This window comes from Lucilia cuprina, chromosome 6 (genome assembly GCF_022045245.1).
Source record: "Lucilia cuprina isolate Lc7/37 chromosome 6, ASM2204524v1, whole genome shotgun sequence".
NCBI classification, from domain to species: domain Eukaryota; kingdom Metazoa; phylum Arthropoda; class Insecta; order Diptera; family Calliphoridae; genus Lucilia; species Lucilia cuprina.
This window is the reverse complement of record NC_060954.1, coordinates 61,075,477-61,096,194: the sequence shown is the minus strand read 5'-3', so window position 1 is coordinate 61,096,194 and position 20,718 is coordinate 61,075,477. Positions and strand designations below refer to the sequence as shown.

Below are 20,718 nucleotides of genomic sequence, written 5' to 3'. Positions count from 1 at the left end.
CAGCTAGACTGTGACCGATAGTACTTTTCTGGGGAAAAAAACTTTCCGTTGATACAACTGTCGCTGGGTTGACAATCTTTGGCCGTGTATGACTCGGGTCGTTCCGGAGCGAAGATCCAATTGTCGTGGCAACGAGATCGGTTCAGTAGTTTAGCCTCCTATAAGGCACAAACAAGGAAATAAACATACATTGTTTTATATATGTATATAATTAATACATATTAAAAGAAGAATATTTAAAAGATCTTTTATTTGATATACATTATGAAATTGTATGTTCGAAATATATCTGAAATTTTCAGACTGAAAATAAGCTAAAAATGTAGGTTTTTCTTTTTGAAATTTAAACGTTTTGAAACATGTTAAGAAAATTAATAATTTTTATTAAATTTTTCTATTAATTTAACTTTAAATAGAATAGCAGCGGCCCCCGGTGTACACTAGTTATTATTTATATTTAGTTTTATTTAGCGAAATTTATGGAAATGGTGTACGTCTTATCAGTAGTTGTATCTACAATGAGTATAGCTTCCTGTTACTAAATTTGGTAAAATCCCTCTTTATAACAGAAACACAATCGATTTACTTTAGATAAAGTTTCATTAACTAATCTAGAAAATTCCTCTTCTATTATTCTTGTAATTTTTCTAAAAAATTATAAATGAACCGGTGATATGTTTACCCGAATTGACTAACGATATTACAACTGTGTTTTTACCATTTTACAACTTTGTTCTATACGAGTATATTAAGCATAATTATTAACTTGTTGCAGGTGAAATACTAGGGCTTTCTTAACCATTTTCAATAGGCTTCGTCCCTGGGACAATTTCACTGAATTATTATTATTTATTAGAAACTTGATTACAATATACACTGCAACACTTTAGTGGGGAGGCGGCAAAACCATGTTCTATACTAGCCTTGACGAGCCTCATGAATATTATAAATATAGTGCCGTATTTGACCCAAGCCCATATACAAAGTACCCTTGAAGATGCAAATAAGTATAGCATTTTTAAATTGTCTATGCTTTTTATGACAGAAATATATCTGGATATTTTCTTAAATATACCTATTTGGCATGAGTTAACCAATTTCTATATCCTACACCACTTTAGTGGGGAGGGTATATTGGGTTTGTAGTGATGTTTGTAACGCACAATAATATTGGTTCATACCCTCCTAAAAGTATACCAATCGGAGCAGAATCATTTTCTGAGACGATTTAGCTATGTCCGTCCGTCCATGTAAACCTTGTAATCAAATTACAGGTCGCAATTCTGAAGATAATTCAATGAAATTTGGTACATGCCCCAGGAACGAAGCCTTTTAACAATTTAACAATTTCACTTGAATTTTTATCAAAATATTTCTAATAATAATAATACATTTTACGAGGTTCCTCTAAAAATACCAATTACACTGACTAACTACTTTTGAACCTAGTGACCAGAGCAAAGTGTACTTTTCTTAAGGCTTAAGCAGCGCTAATATCAACAGCTTGTTATTGTTTCCACGACAATTGGATCTCCGCTTCGGAATGAACCGATTCTCAATCGACCAAAGATTGTCCCCTCAGCAACAGCTGTATCAACCGAAAGTTTTTCCCCAGGGAAGAACATCCTGTTATGGCCAACCTGCTACAACAACAGCTTGTTATCGTTCCCATGACAATCGGTTCTTGGCACCGGAACGATTTGTAGTGCAACGAACAAGGACCAAGGATTGTCAACCCAGCCACACCGATTTTACTCTTGTCGGTGCTACAACAACAGCTTGTTATAGCGTCGCAAATATGACCAAAAACTTCATGATACGATATCTTGAAAACCTCATATTTTGGATAAATTCTGAGGTCAGACTCAGATGCATTTCTTTATAAATGTATACTTTAGTTTTGGTTGTTGTTGTTGCTGTAACAGCTCGACTGTGGCCGATAGTTCTTTCCTGGGGAAAAAAACTTTCGGTTGATACAGCTGTCGCTGGGTTGACAATCTTTGGCCGAGTATGACTCGGGTCGTTCCGGAGCGAAGATCCAATTGTCGTGGGAACGTTTTGGTAAAATCCTATGCTGAGTATCAGTTCTATAAACCATTTTGTTGTATATATTTTATTAATTTAATAATTATTCAAATTTGTTTTGTAATGATTCATACCGTTTATTTTACATTTTTATTAATAAATTATGTATTTCGTTATGTTTGTCTTGTTCTTATTATTAATCAAAAATGTATTTAATAAGTTCGTTTGTTTGTTTGCTTGTTTCTCTTTGTTTTTTTTTTTTTAAATTTCCTTAAGTAAGGTTTAACTTTAACAGCATAATGAATGAAAAAATGTTATTTGTAAATATTAAACACTATAAGGGGAGAAGTTAAAATGTTTCTTTTGATATTAATTAAGTAAATGTTAAGTTGTTTTTGTTTGTCTTCTAACTACAAATTATGAAAAAAATGATTTGGAAAATGATAAATTTAAAATATTTATAAACCGCCACCAGAACGATCTACACTAATCTTTTGCTTAAGTTGAGCAGCTTCATGTTTTTGTTCTTCCAATTCGGCCATACGAGCGAAACGGGAATAAGCCACATCGCCAGTCTTAATGGCCGACATCATCTGTAAGAGTTATTAAGCATTTAATATTATCATAAAAATCTTATTTTGATTGTTTTATTTTCGAAATTACCTGTAAATATTCATCAAGTTCAACTTGACCGTTCATATTTGTATCGATTTCCTTTAAGATTTCATGCAATTGTTCGCCGGAAATATCACCATCACCAAAGCTCTGTAAACAACGAAGTGAAACTTTATAATGCCAATGAAAATTTAGAATATCAAAGTTGTATCATTTACCTTAAGGGCTCTGCGTATATCATTAATGGAAACATAGCCCTTCTTGTCTTTGTCAATAAGTTGGAATCGTTTGATGTATGTTTGTATTTCATCCTTGGACAATTTAATGGGAATTCTTTCCTTAGAAGCACGATTAACCATATGACCCATTTCATTAGCTAAGAAATCGTTAGCATTTTTAATTTGTTTCTGCAATAGAAATGTTTAAACTCGAATTTGTTACATTGCTGTTTCTTTCTTTTTTTTAAATACCTCCTTTTCTTCTTTGGACCATTTCAATTCTTCACCCATGATATCGACAATAACAGGCAAAGCTTCCTGGGCAGCTTGTACATTAAGGAAGGATAAACGTAAGCGACGTGCAATCATGTCAACAGCATTGCAAGCATATTCTCTAACGCCATAACGAATTTCGGCATCAATATAGGGAAATTCGGGATGAATACGGTTGCCGATAATGGGCCAACGTTTGCCAGTTAGAGAAGCCATTTTTGCTACAGCAAAGGCACGATCACCATAGGATTTGGCCAAATGTTGGGCGACTTCACACTCCAAACCAAAATCTTGTACCAAACGTATATACATGGTTGGTGTCCAACCCTGACCGCCTTCAATCTTCAGCAAAGAGGTAACAGCTTCTTGGCGTTCTGGCTTCAAATTACAAGCTGCAAGTAATAAACATAAACCAAATTTTTTAGTGTTTAGAAATGTTGCTTAAACTGAAACTATTTTGCTACACACCTTTAATAGCAGCATCAACAGTATGTTCGGCCATAGCTCTGTATGTTGTCCACTTACCACCGGCAATTGTTATTAGGTTAGAAGGACTTACATGGACAATATGATTACGAGCCAATGATTGGGTATCTTCCTTATTTGGATCGGATACCAGCGGGCGAATGCCACTCCAAGCTGAAAGAACATCACCACGTCTTACCTCAACATCAGCATTGAGATAGTTTTTGATTTCGTTCAAAATGAATTGAATTTCATCTTCAGTGGGCCTTGGGCTGTGTGTTATTTCACACGGCAAATCTGTGGTGCCAGCGATTGTTTGCCTTTGCCAGGGCAAGAAGAAAATTACACGACCATCCGAAGTAGAGGGATCCAAGAGACCCATCTGATCGGGACTGTAGTAACCGGGTAATACAATGTGTACACCCGAGCTGGGACAACAAATGGTCTTGACGGTGGGATCATCCATTTTGCGTATAGAGTCTGTGAAGGGACCGGTGGCATTAATAATACATTTTGCTTTGACAGTAAATTCTTTGCCGGATATATGATCCTTAACCTTGGCACCACACAAGACTTGTTTGCCAGTGCCATCGTCTTTCTTTAATAGTTGCGTAACTTCCACGTGATTACAAACGGTGGCACCATGGCGAGCAGCCGTTAAAGCTACCGCCAAACACATGCGGGCATCATCTTGTTGACCTAAAATAGAAATAACAATCATTATTTAGTTATTTTTTAACTATTACTGCTTCATTTAGCTACCTACCGTCATAATAGACAATGGCACCACAAAGTTTGTCTTTTTTCAACATGGGAAATAGTTCCAATGCTTCTGCTTTCGACAACAAGTAAGAACTCTTGACATTACGATCACCAGCTACCAAATCGTAACATTTAATGCCCACCCAGTAGTAGGGTACCTGCCACCATCTAATTAAAACATGAAAATACAACAGAAAAGATATTGTTTAAACACATTTTCAAGAGGCTCGAGCAATTGCAGAAACTTTACTGATAAACTGGCAGCATAATAGGCAATGGATGAGCTAAATGAGGAGCTGACTCGAGCATTGCGGCCCTTTCTTGTAAGGCTTCCTTAACCATACGATATTGTTCATAATCTAACTACAATAAGCGACAAAACGAAAAATATACACAAATAAACAGATTAGAATTATGTACATACACTGACAATATTTAGCTAAAACTACAGCTCATATATTCCATTACAGTTCCATTAACAAAAACAAATGAATTACTTACGCCTAATATAGCCTTTTGTAAGTAGCGTACACCACCATGAATCAATTTAGTCGATCTCGAAGATGTACCACTAGCAAAATCGTCCGATTCTACCATAGCAGTTTTTAGACCTCTAGTTACTGCATCTAGTGCACAACCAGCACCGGTAGCACCGCCACCAATAATAAGTACATCATACTCCTCGCCACTTTGTAGAGCCTTCATTTGCTCGGCACGTGAAACTAATGTACGTTTGCGCTTGGGTGGTCTTTTCATTTCAGCGCTGACCTACAATAATAAAAAAAAACAATCTTTTACATTATAATTCTTTGAGATTTGTTTGCTATAAGCGTAAACGAACCGTGTGGGTAGAATTCATACGATCTAAGGACCATGTTGCCAATACCGAACCAATTGCAGCACTTAGCGTTGTAACGCCTATTTTATAAAATGTTGATGCCATAATTTAATCTGAAAAAAGGAAATAAAAGGAAATTTATTTCGGTGGAGAAAGAAAAGGATTTTCGAGATATTTAACTGTAAGGTCAGAAAAGCTCTTCAGCTTATCCTCTGTTAAAAATTAAGAAGTTATTTTTAAGATATCTTAAACAGAAGAAACCTTCATATGATATAACAAAAAATAGATAGATAGATAGATAGTGGATAGATAGATGGAAGGATATATATATATATATATATATATATATATATATATTATATATATATATATATATATATATATATATATATATATTATATATATATATATATATATATATATATATATATATATATTTATATATATATATATATATATATATATATATATATATATATATATATATATATATATATATATATAGATAGATAGATAGATAGATAGTTAGATGGAAGATAGATAAATAGATAGATAGATAGATAGATAGACAGACAGATATTTCAATTGATAGATATTTCAAAGAAAATTAACTTTTATCATATGAATCTGTATATGAACTGAAGAAGTTCCTATACATACTTTAATACATTTTTATAATTGTAAATATAATTTTTAAAAATTATATACATACGAACCATTTGCGTCTTATAAAATGTGATTAAAATGTTATAACAATATTAATAAATAAATGATTTTCAAGTTTCTAAAATCTTACAGAATCGATGCCTGTAATATTTTAAAGAATAGTTTATCCACTTTATTTCTAATAGTCACTTAAATTGGCTTAATTTGAATTGCATTTGATCATCAATTTTTTAATATAATAATTTTATTTATTAAAGCAAAAAAGTAGTTTCACAGCAGAAGTATAATTTAACAAATATTTTTACAATTCTGTAGCTTGTAGGTGATTTTTTTATAATAAAAAAAACTCGCACATTTTGTTTAGCAAACAAATAATCTACCACAAACAAGAATAGCAATATTTTAAAGTAAAAAAAAGAAAAAACATTGGAAATATCTGTTGAATATATATAATATTGAGTCATCCAACAAATGGAATCCAAAATGTTTCAAATTAGAGATTTAATTTTATGTTAATGAGTAATAGACTCATAGTTAACAAACAGCGCAAATAACAAAATAACCAACAGCACTTGCAATGATTTTACTAAAAAAAATTAATAATAATTAACCTTAACTTACAATTATTTATAAATTTAAGTAAAAATTTAACGTATGTAATACCTATGTACTATATTTATAATAATAAATTTAGTTTTTTTTTATTTTTGATTAACTAACTTTCTACACTTTTTTTGTTATTAATTTATTTTGTATATTTCTGTGTTTTACATTGAATTAAAAAGTATCTACTAAGGGAAGCTGAAAAAGCTACTACTACAATTGTTTTTTATACACTAAAACTGAGGAATGCGTAAATTCTCTCCAAATACCTTTTGTATTTTTGTTAAATACATTTAGAATTAACAAAGAGACGAGACATTTTTACACGGTTATTAATGGTACAAAATATTTCTCTCATCAATTCTAATATTTTTTTGCTCTGGCTCTCTCTCTCTCTCTTATAAATTGCTCTATACAAATGTTGGGGTGTTTTTCGGTTTTTATTATTTTTTGTATTTTTCGCATTGGAATATTTCCAATAGAAGTGCATCGTAATGATAGACAACCGTGAAGGGGTGGGGTGGTGTTGTTGTAGAGTGTATTTATTGTGCTTAAATCGAAAGACAACTAAAACTAAATATTGTGATGCAACAATTGTAATATAAAGAAAGAAATGTGAATAGTATTTTCGAAATAAATATGTATATACAGGGTAATACAACTTAAGCACTCCGAAAACGCGTGTTAATTTTTTTGTAAGAATATAATTGTTTACATTTAAAATACACGCTATTCAATTTATAATTCAGAGACTAGAGTATAAACGAAAGAAGTAACCTCCGCTGAGTCTTAATTTGTCTACTAAACAGTTTTTCGAGATAATTTACCCTAAAATGTGAAACTCCCAATCTTCGTTGTATTTAAGAAGTTATAACCGATAGATTTTTGAAAAAAAAAACTATAAACTCAAGATAGATAGATAGATAGATAGATAGATAGATAGATAGATAGATAGATAGATAGATAGATAGATAGATTTATAGGTAGATGTATAGATAAATAGATGGATGGATAGATATATATACAGATATACAGATAGATGGATAGACAGATAGATTTCGTTCAATAGAAAGTGAAACAATTCATTTCTTTGGAATGAAACTTCTCTCAGGTTTTGAAGTATATATTTCTCCTATTTAATAGAATTGCAAATAAAAAAGTTTTCAAATGGTTTTAATTTCTTTCAAGCTTTAAGCACTTAAATTATTTCATTAAAAAACAGTAATTATTTATTCCTTTGCTATTATTTAAAGAAAATTTATTTTTGTAAACAATAGAACATATTTTTAAAAATACCATTTGATTGCCAATTAATTTAAAAATAATGTAGTTAACATTTCATTTTCAAAATTATCATCTTAATTCGCTTTCTAAAAAAAGAAACTGTCAAAAAATCATTATCAAGTTTGAAAAATTTTTAAAAAAACATTACTTTCAATACTTTTCTTTTGGCATATAACCAAAGAAATTGCTAAATTTAAATGATTAATTGTGTAAGTTTAAATATAATTTGACAGATACACTTAGTAAAGAAAAGAATTGTCAAAAAGTAATTGTTATTCAAAATTCCAAGTTTTTACTTTTGCTGCTTGGAATGAGAGAGCAGTTTTTTAAGAAAAGAAATTGTAGATGACATTTCGTTAGGCGGATTACTTTGAAAATTTCTGATTCTTTATAAATATCTTTCACTCATTATGTTTTATGTATAAAAATAAACTATAAAAGATGATGTTTTTCAAAAAAAAAAAAAAATTAAAGAAATATAAATATTTTAAATTAGTTTTTAACAATTTCCTTTATAACTTGTCTTATTTTGGTAAGGGTTAAGTGTTTGATATTTGCATTAAATTTGTTTTTATTCTTTATTAATTACTTTTAAAATTGTTTCTAAAAAATATTTCAAAAAAATTGTTAGCACTTTACACCCTGTATTTGTTTTTTTTTTCGAAAAAGCACAGCATAAAAATAGTTTTTTTTTTGATTCTAATAAAAAATAGGAAATTCAGCATTAAAAACAGACAAACAGAGGTATTCTATATAAAATGCTGGCACTCTTTTGATCTAAATTGCTGTGGACTATGTGCGAATGTGTTTAACGCACATTTGTTTTTGTGTTTTATTTATCTTTTTTTTTTGTCCAATATAATTTGTGTCTCTAAAAAATCCATAAAAAAACACTCACGAATATATAAAGATAAACATTTTAGAAAATTATTTATTTTATTTTTTTGTTTAACACTTTATTTTATTTGCTTAAATTTTATTTTTTAAATCATGTAACGATTACACAACACTTTTTTTTATTTGTAATTATAATTATTTCATTATTTTTTCTCTTATTTTTTACAAATTTTTTAATAACTCTTACCGTTAAGTATGTTTTTTTTATTTTTATTTATAAAATATTGATTTTCCTTAAAAAAAGAAGGATAATAAATTTTGTATATAGATTTTTTTTAATAATTTTCTACTTGATAATTTTTATATAAATACAATAACTAGTGTAACCTCTTTAGAGGATAAGAAAAAGTGTATTAAATGCAATATCGTATTTTATTTAGTTTTTTAATTTGATTTAAATCACCTTTTTCGTTTTTTTATTTATTTGTGTGTTTTTTTTGTCTTAATCGTTTTGTAAGTTATTCACCTAAACATACTGAATTGGCGAGAATTGTGCAACTGCAACTGTGAAATTTTGCTACAACCAAAAGTGCCTCCTCTTGTGTTTGTTGATAAAGAGCGTCAACGGCAACCAGTAGAAATTCGTTAACAAAATAATACAACATCTTTATAGTCATTGTCTGGCTGTGTTGTTCGTCGCCCTCAACATTATTCTAACTCATCATCATGATGATGTTGTTAATGATAATTAACTGAATTCGTATGTATATGCCACTTTTTCGTTTCGTTTATTATCATGTGAAAAAAGGAGTCGAGTTGATCAAGTCGTTCGATTCCCAATATTTGGCTGTCTGTCGGTCTGTCTGTCTTTTCTAATTATTTATAATTTTCTGTTTTAATTCTCTTTAGATAACAAACATATGTTTTGTTTTCTTTGCCTAGAACAATAGAATCTTGTATAAAAATGTACAGTATTGAAACCATAAAAATATGTACATACAAACATACATACATATGTATATATTAATTTGGTTTGCAATTAATTGACGCTGGCACCTTACCCACAAACAATTCTGTTAAGTCGTGTAATTATTTCTAACTTTTACACAAACGTATACATATAAATGTATATACATATCTACAAATATTGATGTACATTTGTATCTAGTACATTTGTTTTAAATTTGTTTATCTTTTGTGTTTTTTGGCTAAAAAAAAAAACTGTAAAGCAATACACAACCAATTTGTTATCACATTTAACCAATTTTAACCCACTGTTGGGTGAACAGATTGATGTACAATTTTATTATTTCAAAGTTTGAAACAATTCCCTTAACAATATATTTCGAAAAGTTTTTTAAAAATTAGTCCATAAATTATAAAAATCTCATTGTTTTTATTCGAACTTATGTTCGAAACACTTTCAAAGTTATTTTAGTAATCCATACGTCTTGAAACAGGCATGGAATATTCAGTATTTTAGTACAGAATTTTGAAAAATTTCGTGGAAATATATTGTCTATAATTTAGTCCTTTGTCTAGTCTTTATTCCAGTCTATAATCTAGTCTGTAGTCCAGTCAATAGTCTATTCTAATCTATACTTCAGTTTATAGTCTAGTTTATAAACTATTCTATAGGTCAGTCCGACCATATAATACCCTACACCTTAAGTATTTTAAAAATTTTTTTATTTTTTATAAAACAACTTTTATGTTGTGTTTTATATTTTCTAAATGAGGTGTATAGGTCAAACATGGGACGATCCTAGGTAAATTTGGGAAAAGGTTATAGTTTTAAATAACAGTTAGTTTTGTCGAGCATCATTGCGATACGTTACAAAAACGAATAGTGTCAATTTTTAAAAAGATAATAGTATATTTGACGTAATTATGACATAAAAATCCTAAATCGGGAGGTACGGTTGTATGGGGGCTAGGTGAAATAATCAACCGATTTCAACCATTTTCGTCCCTATGCCAAAAAACATGCTTAGTCCAAATTTCATCAAATTATCTTGAAAATTGCGACATGTACCTTGCGAACAAGGTTTACATGGACAGGCAGCCAGCCAGCTGGAAAGACGGATGGACGGACATGGACGATTCTGAATCGATCGGTATTTTTGTGTGTTACAAACATCAGCACAAACGTATAATACCCTCCCCACTATAGTGGTGTAGGGTATAAAAACTTAATCGTAAGAAAAAGAAGCAATTCCATTTCATTTTAATGCTTTACGATTGTGTGAATTCTGCATTTCGATGGTAATTACGTTTTTGTAAGTTGTTGTTTATGTGGCCGAGAGTCGAATCGAAATGCAGAATACAAAAGTTGCCAAACGGAGAAAATTTCGATTCTAATTGAAATGCAGAATAAGGGCCAATGTAATTTACAGTTGTCTAGTATATAATCTAGTCTATAGATAGACTATAGACTAGATTCTGGATTATAAACTACACAATTAACTAGAATATAGACTAGACTAAAGACCAGTCTATAGACTAGACTTCAGACTGGACTATAGAGTAGTCTATAGACAAGACTATAGAATAGACTATACTATAAACAAGACTGCTGATGAGACAATAGACTACACTATAGACTAGACTATAAACTATAGACTAGACTATAAACTATAGACTAGACTATAAACTATAGACTAGACTGTAGACTAGACTATACTATATACTACACTATAGACAAGACTGCAGACTAGACAATAGACTAGACTTTAGATTGGACTGTATACTAAACTATAGACTAGACTGGACTATAGACTATAGACTGTACTATAGACTAGACTATACTATATACTAGACTATAGACTAGACTATAAATTATAGACTTGAGTATAGACTATAAACTAGACTAGACTAGACTATACAATAGACTAGACTATAAACTATAGAGTGGACTCTAGACTTGACTATAGACTAAACTATTGACTAGACTATAGACTAGATTATATACTAGACTCCAGACTATAGATTAGACCAGAATATAGACTATACACTAAACTCTACATTAGCCTATAGACAAGACAACAGACTAGACTATGAACTATAGAGTGGACTATTGACTTGACTATAGTCTCGTCGACATTTTAGTCTTTAGTCTAGTCAATATATATTATAATTTGTATTCAAAAATGATTTCAAATTTTATCCATATCGATTATTTTAAAATTGAAAAACTTTTTCAAAATCTTCAGGAATTTTAAAATAATTTTACATGATGTTTGAAAATTCAAATTTATTTTCGAAAAATGTTTAAAACAGTTAAAATAGTATTTAGTTCTTAGGTTAGGTTGGATAGATAGGAGGATGTTTACTACATCAAATCCGAAAAAATACACCTAGACCGTTATCGGGCCTGTTGTGCGCTCCTTATCGTGAATTTTACATTTTAGTTGACGATTTACATTTTGCAATAACTTGGAAAAAAAAACTATATGTTTATAAAGAATAAGTTGGCTTGTACATAATTTCTCTATAAAAATTGATTAAAAAAGGTCGTATACATTAAATTTTTTTTTGATATTAATTAAAAATTTATTCAAAAAAACAAAAATTTTTCTATACAGTGTTTCAAGAGAAATACCTTTTATATGTAACTATTTATGTATATATACACAAAATTATGTATTTTATTAATAATAAAATAAAAGAAAAGTAACACATATTACAATATTTTGTTAATTAAAAATTTATTCGAAAATAAAACCCACGTTAAGTAAATAATATGTAATTATATATTTAAAAAATAAGTCTGAAGCCATATATAATTAGATATTCTAGCTCATTTTTGTTATTGTTGTAAATGTATTAACAGTTTATAATAAAATAGTAATAGTAAATGAAAAATAACTTTTTTTGTGTTGAATTGAATATATATATATATAATAAAATATATAATAATAAATTAAACGATTTTTTTTTATTGATAAAATAACATAAAAATAAAAAAAATAATAATAATGAAAAATAAGTGTGTATAAGAATAATAATAATAAAATATGTAATTTTAAAAATTAAAATATATATGTATGTATAAATGTATATTTTTGTTGTTGTACGTACAATTTCCAGGTTGTATTTGTTTTGCATTCTAAAGTATTATAAATTTGATGAAGAATCAACGGCCGATTCTGAAACCATGGTGGCTTGTTCTCCCTTTGTCTTGCAGCGAAATTGCATAAGCAGTGCTATTAGATCTAAAATGTGTTCATCGGTGAAATTACTGTGTGTAACAAGTTTTTGTATAAAATCAAAACGTTCTGTTTCATTTTTGCTGTGTTTCAATATGTCCGGTATCTGTTGCAAGAGATTGTTGCGACAACCGGCATTAATTTTCGATTTGGCACATATATAATCAATGACCGAGTTTAAATTCAAACGATCACATACCACCGAGGAGAGATTCTCCTGTACGGCATGATCTAAGAAATCTTTTGAATGATTTTCCGATAGTGTTTCCAATACATTAGTCTTTATCTTGGCATTTGTCTCCATGGCATTTGATAAGAATTTCGCCACAATATTTGATGATTTCAATTGTGGTGTGTTTTCGGTGGCAAAATACTTTTCAAGTATTGTATCAAGTGAACACTGTTCTAATACCATTTTGGTGGCCGTTTCAATATCTAAGACTGGTGGTTGAGGATGTTGACATACATGGTTAGGCGGTGGTACTTCTGCAGTGACTTGTGCAACGGTTTCAACGGTGTGGGTCATTTTTGTGGCAGCAGACGAGGTTTGCGGTGTTGAGCAACCATCGGAAGTTGTGTTGCGACTGTCGTTCCATTTTAGAGAGGTTATGCTATCATCCATAACGGAATCTGTAGTTTTGTTAGCCGCTGCTGATGTAGAGCATGTTGATGTCGATGTTGTACTTGAAGTGGGTGCAGCACTGTTGCTAGTATTTGCATTGGCAGCTTTTGGATTTATGACATGATTTTTATCATTATTTGTATCTGTGGGATTGTTATATTTTTCAATTTCAATAAGACTATCCAACTTACTTCTTCTCCTTAAAGCATGTTTCGCTTCAGAAACTTTGTCCATTATTAGACATCTGTAAAATCATGTAAATTATGGTTTATATTATAATTAAGTATGGAATTACCTTTTCGGCTTAGTTTTTGTTTCATCTATATCTCTTAAATATTCCTTAGTTACCGATACTGGCGGATCATGAAAACTCACACGTTTACGTTTAAATGCCGGCGAATCAAAGGACAAATCTTCAATGCTGTCATGTCTTAGTTTACGTTTCAATATACTGGCCGATGGACTGGCTGTGGGCGATGGCAGACGTTTTGAGAATACCAAAAATTCTTTGGGTTGTACTGGTGTTGAAGTGTGATCTGTACCGGTTAATTCCATTAACTCAGCAGCTGGATTGCGTTGTTGCGAAGGCGTCGATTGTGGTCCTGGCGAGTAGGCAGAGGTAGCCGAAATATCCACTTTTTTGTTGCGTATCATATTTATTAGTTGTGCTCCTCGTCCAGTTAGATGAGACGAAGGTTTTGGTCTCAATGTTGGACTACTACTGTTATTTGTAAGCTTGCGATCAGGTGGGGAAGACTGCAAATTATTAAAGATACATTTTTTTGGGGTGATTTTTTGCTTCGTGGTGTTAAAAAAAATTTGCTATTTTTATGAAAACTCAATTAAAATTTTTAGTAAAAATTCGGATTTTTAACGAAAATTGTTTTTAAATCCAGTTTTTAGTAAAAAATTTTAATTTTTAGTAAAAATTTGAATTTTTAGTAAAAATTTGAATTTTTAGTAAAAATTTGAATTTTTAGTAAAAATTTGAATTTTTAGCCAAAATTTTAATTTTAGTAAAAATTTGAATTTTTAGTAAAAATTTGAATTTTTAGTTAAAATTTGAATTTTTAGTAAAAATTTGAATTTTTAGTAAAATTTTGAATTTTTAGTAAAAATTTTAATTTTTAGTAAAATTTTGAGTTTTTAGTAAAAAATAGAATTTTTACTGAAATATCGGATTTTTAAAGAAATAGAATTTTTAGTGAAAATTGTTAGTAGAAATTTTGAGAGTCTATTGTTTTGCCACATAAAAGACAATTAAGACAATATTTCTAATAATCAAAAGTAGCTATAATAAATCTAATTTTATACACTTACCAATGGTGTAAACTTAGGTATAGTCTTTTTGGGCGATACCTCTTTAGCCTGTATTATTTCAGAAATAGTATTAGTCTTACTATTGAGATCAATTAAATCAGTCGACAATATTTCGACAGATGGTGTAGCGGTGGTGCTGATGGTGGTTGCATTGGTCTTCTTAGAGGCGGCATCATCATTTTCATCATCAATAACAATGACTTTATTATTGTTTGATGCTGGTTGCTTGGTCTCAACTATCAATTCCAGAGAAGCTGTTGCCAATGACGGTGTAGCTATATCCGTTGTAGATGTCTGTGGATCTGTCATAGTGTTGAGTTCAGTTTCCTGATGCTGTAAAATGTTTTCTTTGTCTGTTATCATACAGGGAGTGTCCTGATCCTCAAATACATCTTCACTAATGGGTAAAATTTTGCTTGTGGTTTTGGTTGGTACTAAATATATAAAAATTAATTAATAAAATGAATATTATTTTTAACAGTGTACAAACCACACGTATTATTATACACTTGTGGTTTTATAAGCGATTAATGCAACATATGTACATAATAAGTATCTTATCAGTATATGAAATTTTAATTTATACTTGTTTTTTGTAAATTGTAAATTATTATTAACCAAAACTTACTTGATAAGCCTTCTGTTGCTGTTTGTTGTTGTGCCTTTTCAGTGGCATTAGTAGTTTTTGATTTTTCCTCTGGTATATCTTCGATTTTCTTATTTTCATTTTTATTGCGTAAACCGGAACGGCGTGTTTGCTAAAAGGAAATTTTTACAAGATATTGTTTATGGTATTTATGGACAATTAGGTTCTCAAATTTCCTTACTCTTTTGATAACACTGTCATCGGCATTTGAAAGTTTCTCTTTAGGTTCTTCATCGTTGGTGGACAAACGGCGCTTAGAGTTACGGGTACTACGTACCGTTTCGGAGGGTTCATTTTTCTTAGCCTCTTCCATTTCTTTTTTAGTGGGTGTTTGTGTTTTTGTTTGATTTCTTAACTGTTTCTTGCTAACAGGTGTGCTCACTACTTTCTCTGCCACTTTTTCTACTACGACCACTTTAGGTTCTTCAGATTCCACAATGACTTCATGTTCATGTTCTGGTCCTTCTAAAACAATTTCTGATTTATCCTTTTGGGATATAACAATTTTCTTTGGGGTCCAGGGTTTGAGAGAGGAAGCGTCTTGTGATTGACTCATATCGTTGTAAAGAGCTGGTATATCCGCTTTTTCAGACATTTTTTCTTTTTGTCTTTCCGTCAGTTTGTCGGGATTCATGCTCCAAACTGAAGGTATAACCACAAATACATCATTATTGCCTTTTAATAGTTCCTTAATTTGTTGCGACATTTCCTTATTAGGATGAGAGCGTAATTTTTCCATTACATTGCGTTTCCATTCATCCAAAAACTTGTTATCCACTGGACATGTAGAACCTTTGGCATTTAACTGTACCACTGCCATAATAGTGGGCTTAATTGCATCAAAATGTTGTTTAACTTCAGTATTTTTTAAGCCCACCAGGGCATTTTTCAAGGTATTAAGGCAGGCCTCAAAAGGCTTTTTAGGTAATTGCTGCTTTAGAATGTCTTGCATTAGTTCAAAGAATTCCTGATGCTGTTTATTATCTTTATCGCTCTCTAATTTTAATACGGCTGCTACATACGCATCGAACAATTCACCAAAAGCTGATTCCTCATGACGAGCATTTAAAAGTTCCTTAAGTATTTTATGAACATTGCTCAAGAACACACGCCTATCGGGGGAATTTTGTCCAGCATTTAATAATTGACGCCATAATGAACAGAAGGCCTGATCGAAACTGTTATTGGATCTGCGTCCAGCGAAACCAACACACAACTGTACCGGCCATAGAATCCATTTATCCATTAGCGACGCATTATCCTTTACACGCACATCCAATGAATTTTCTCTCAAATGGCTCAACAAACCCTGTGAAATCTTGCGCCATATTATTAATTTAGTCTCGAAAGCTTCGTAATCTTCATCGTCTTTGAGAACAATAATTTTCTCCAACATAGTGGCCAACATGCGCCACTTATTGCGACTTGTTTCATGTACATCCAAAGAGAAGACTTGATCAACACAGCGTTGCAAAATAGCTGGTGGTACTATTGAACGAGCCGATATAAACAGATTTGCAAATACTTCCAAAAGCTTAGGGAACATTTCCACATTTTCCGCTGATTTCTTCAATGTTAAACCCTCCGCAGCCAAATTATTCATAGCTATTATGACCACACGTGGATTATTGGTTAGCATTTTTGCAAGGGAAGTACAAATGCTAATGGTTAATTGTACAATGTCCTTGCGGAAGGTCATGTGTAAAATTTGTATTAAAAGTGTTTGGAAAAGATGCTGTTCACCAACTTCTGACTGTGATGACTCAGTGCCCTAAGAGTGAAAGTGAAAATAAGTGAAAGTAGTTAATAATATCATACCAATGTTAAATATAGATTTATTACACTTACCATTAGACGTATAGCTTCCATGCATGCATTTACCAAAGCTTGCCAATTCTTTTCCAAAACATCCATTTCCAATAGTGGTGACGGAACATTTAACGCCTCCAATTTATGATCCCTCAAGCAGCGATCCAAGTATTCATTTCTTTCGCTTGATATCAATTTTATCAAACAAGGTATGGCCAATTCCCTGACCACAGCATACTGCTGTACAGCACAGACAACACTTTTTGTTGACGTACTACCACCAAAGCAAAACACTAAGAACGGTTCCACTACCGTATCAAAATATTGTCCCAATTTGTCACCAAAACACGTCAACAAATACCACCATACTCTCAATTTGACTTCTGCAGCTTGGGCTGACTTGGATTGTGAACTCTTGAGAGGAATACAAATCAACTTCAAACGTTTGGGCGAAGACAGTTCATCATATTTTGAGAATATTTCTATCAATAAACGCCAACATAAGAACGACTCTGCCCTTATAGTATTGTCAGTACTGCGAAATCCTAACTCCACTATGGACAAAAATGAATTAATAGTACTGGCACCCTTCAACAACTCCTTATCCAAGATTCGTATCATATAGCCCCACACCCGATGCCAATGTCGATTACGCTCTTCCCTCAATTTGTGTATTTTGGGAGCATGCTGTGTGGACATCGCCGTCTTCAACGCTGTCCACTGTTTACTATTGTGTATCGTCCTGACATCCATCGATGCCAGGCCTTGTTCAAAGGCCTCTACAGCCTTGGTCTGTATGGCACGGTCTGTATCGAACATCAAGGGCAAAATGTCCGACAACCAGAACTCTATCATTTCATCGCTCACAATCTTACTGCCCACCAAACCTGTGGTCTTACAGGTGCTTGTCAATAAATCCAACATCTAAATGCAACAAAAAAAATCAATACCAACACATTCGAGAAATTTTTATGCAACCTAGATAAAAAAGTAGAACTCGAAAAAAAATATATAGAAAATTGTCTACGTACACTGCAGTATAAATGGCGTTGGTTATTTTTTAGAATTTCTTTCGAAGAACAGTAGACTCCATAATATGCTTGACTTAACTCTGATTCCATTTTATTATTTTTGTCTTTTTCTGTGCAATTTTGTACTTTAAGGTGTTTTCAAATGTAATTAAATTAAAAATATTTCACTTTTCAATAACAATTGTGCGACTACGTTCTTTTTTCTTTCTTTCTTTTTTCCCGCAGCAAATGACTTAAAGTAAATGGCGCGAAAAAATATAGCAGCAGAATTCGTTTGCAGTCGGCAGACAAATCGTCAACAGCACTTCCAAGCAATGCTACCAGACTAGGGGATTTTCTCCAAATAAGTGATTTTTTTATAGCAATTGGATAGATAATGGTTTTGGGGATTAAAGGATTTTTTTGGGGATTAAAGGATTTTAATTGAAAATTATAAGCTAAAAGCAAGTAACAAAGCAACTATGAGAATTAAGTATCTATACGTATCTATGGTGAATAACTAATGTGGGACTTAAGTTTTTATTTATCGATCTTTTTGAAATCTAATACTAAGATTTATGCAGAATTGCATTCTAGTCTAGTGATATTAATATGTAAGTATATAATCATCAGGGTTATTTTGGTAAGAAGGAACTCAATTATTTTTTTAATGTTAATACCATAATTTTGGAAAAAATTATAGTTTTTTCCGGGCACACTGTTGAAAATCTGAGGCGAAAATGTTGGACTAATATTATCCCATATCTTTGCCAAACAAATCCAAATATTCATGAAAAATTTCAGCCATTTAGCACCTACTGAATGGATTTTATCGAGCTTTCAGCAAAAAGACTTAAGGAAATATTTTTTGGTGGTGTTAATAGAAAACAGGAATTTTTACCTTTATTGGGGATTTTCGGGGATAGCTTGGGAATAAGGACTAAAAAAAATCTGGCAGCAGTGCTTCCAAAACTTGGTCTCCTACTGCTTGCCAGAAATTTGTGTAAGAAAAATCATTCTGAAGACTTTTTGCGCCAAAAGGGTCTTCATACAACCCCGTGTGTCAATCCCATAGGATTTCCAAAAGTCTTCCTACGTCATACAATTCATACACAAATCAATGTACATATTTTGGTTAACGCTGCCGACGCTTTAAACGAAGCTCGTTTGAGGCAGTAGCAGCGAATGAAAAATTGCAACACTGGGTTGTTTGCATGACATTTTCCCGCGTATTTGCGTTCCAAAACATATGATTAATGTAGACAGCAGTGATGGAAAAGTCATTTGATAAACAGTGTTGGTAGGGGTATTTAAACATAAAATTAATCTTTTTACGTGAAGCAAAATTAATTAAAGATTTTTTTGTATTTTTTGCATAAAAAATGTATTTATATACATACATATGTATGTAAAAATAAATGTGTTTATTAATATGTGGGTTTGATTGAAATCTATAGAATCCCAAAACTGCTAAATCGATTTTATTGAAATTTTCAGTGTTTTCTTTTTACTTCGAAATTTTATAAAATAAGTATCCACTTCAGAACAGGCAGAATAGAAATAGTGGAAGTAGCATCTTCGAATGCGTTAAATACAAAAATTTGCTTATCTAGGAAACTATTATAGCTGGAATATTCAAATTTTGCATTGACAACATATAAATCCGTATGAACAATATGAATTAGGTACAACACTTCGTTAATCTGGAATTCTCAAAATTTGCAGAAATAAATTTAACATTCGTGTTAATCTTTGGTAATAATTTGTTGGACATGATTTCAGGGGACGTGGTATCTCTAATATGAATTATGTTCAAAAATTTGTTTATCAAACAAACTATTAAAGCTAATTTTTCCCTGTTTTTATTCCAAATTGTAATTGGCATCGGTTATTAGACTCCAGATACAGAAACCAATGTTTTATGAAAAAAATATGTACGCTGAAAATTGTTCGAATATCTAAAAAGATATTTATTTGTATTATTTTCGATAAGTTTCGAATCTATTAAATATTTTGTTTCTATGTTCACTGGTTTAAAAGCTACATTGGGTTCAAGAAATGTACCAAAATACTTGATAACTTCGTAAAAGGACCGAATTTAAAAAATTCGTTTAGTTGAAGAAATTTAAGATTACCGAATTTACTCTTTTTACCAACAAAATTTTAAAATTTCCAGAAATCCCGTCTTGGAGGGGACCAATCTTATTTCCAATATTCAGGATTTTAGCTTTAATCGATAAATTTAATGATAAATCAGCGATTCAGTCAATAACGTTTGAATTTTATATATAATTAACTGATTTGAGCAGCTTTCTGTGACAAATATCTTCGTTAATTATGGACCGATTAAATAGGAAACATTCTTTCTCTAAGAATCCAAAATATATTTTAGGATCTGAAAATTATGTTGTAAGAATTTAATCAAAACGACAAACTTATATATACTCTTCTCAGGAAGGGTCTAAAGTAGGCGATGTTTTAGTCTTTTTTTTAAATTTGTAAAAAATGGATTTTATT

At 31.1% G+C, this 20,718-nt stretch overlaps 2 protein-coding genes across 3 annotated transcripts; both read right to left on the bottom strand.

The window, feature by feature from the left end:
- Positions 1 to 2,146: 2,146 nt before the first annotated feature.
- LOC111677992 (glycerol-3-phosphate dehydrogenase, mitochondrial) lies at positions 2,147 to 8,894 on the bottom strand. Its single transcript, XM_023439206.2, has 10 exons — positions 8,834 to 8,894; positions 5,200 to 5,309; positions 4,860 to 5,126; positions 4,609 to 4,721; positions 4,363 to 4,526; positions 3,600 to 4,295; positions 3,111 to 3,523; positions 2,859 to 3,047; positions 2,689 to 2,790; positions 2,147 to 2,618 (listed from the first exon to the last, which is right to left on the bottom strand). The coding sequence occupies exons 2-10, from the start codon at positions 5,299 to 5,301 to the stop codon at positions 2,484 to 2,486; spliced, it is 2,181 nt and encodes a 726-aa protein (XP_023294974.1). The 5' UTR covers positions 5,302 to 5,309; positions 8,834 to 8,894; the 3' UTR covers positions 2,147 to 2,483.
- A 3,665-nt stretch (positions 8,895 to 12,559) lies between these two features.
- On the bottom strand, positions 12,560 to 18,455 carry LOC111678002 (telomere-associated protein RIF1). 2 transcript variants are annotated; one of them, XM_023439226.2, is made up of 8 exons: positions 18,223 to 18,455; positions 17,231 to 18,115; positions 15,564 to 17,153; positions 15,365 to 15,494; positions 14,737 to 15,170; positions 13,712 to 14,172; positions 13,608 to 13,660; positions 12,560 to 13,520 (listed from the first exon to the last, which is right to left on the bottom strand). In XM_023439226.2, the coding sequence occupies exons 1-8, from the start codon at positions 18,310 to 18,312 to the stop codon at positions 12,703 to 12,705; spliced, it is 4,461 nt and encodes a 1,486-aa protein (XP_023294994.2). In that variant the 5' UTR covers positions 18,313 to 18,455; the 3' UTR covers positions 12,560 to 12,702. The 2 variants fall into 2 exon arrangements, with proteins under 2 accessions (XP_023294994.2, XP_023294993.2); XM_023439225.2 differs by having other exon boundaries at positions 12,560 to 13,660.
- Positions 18,456 to 20,718: the final 2,263 nt, after the last annotated feature.

Coding starts and splice junctions, on each gene's coding strand:
- LOC111678002 (XM_023439225.2), bottom strand. CDS start 18,312: ATGGAATCAGAGTTAAGTCAAGCATATTATGGAGTCTACTGTTCTTCG. Junction 17,154..17,230: donor TGGAAGCTATACGTCTAATG/GTAAGTGTAATA, acceptor TTTCACTCTTAG/GGCACTGAGTCATCACAGTC. Junction 14,173..14,736: donor TACCTAAGTTTACACCATTG/GTAAGTGTATAA, acceptor AATAATTTGCAG/TCTTCCCCACCTGATCGCAA.
- LOC111677992 (XM_023439206.2), bottom strand. CDS start 5,301: ATGGCATCAACATTTTATAAAATAGGCGTTACAACGCTAAGTGCTGCA. Junction 4,296..4,362: donor TGCCATTGTCTATTATGACG/GTAGGTAGCTAA, acceptor TTTCTATTTTAG/GTCAACAAGATGATGCCCGC. Junction 2,791..2,858: donor ATATACGCAGAGCCCTTAAG/GTAAATGATACA, acceptor CGTTGTTTACAG/AGCTTTGGTGATGGTGATAT.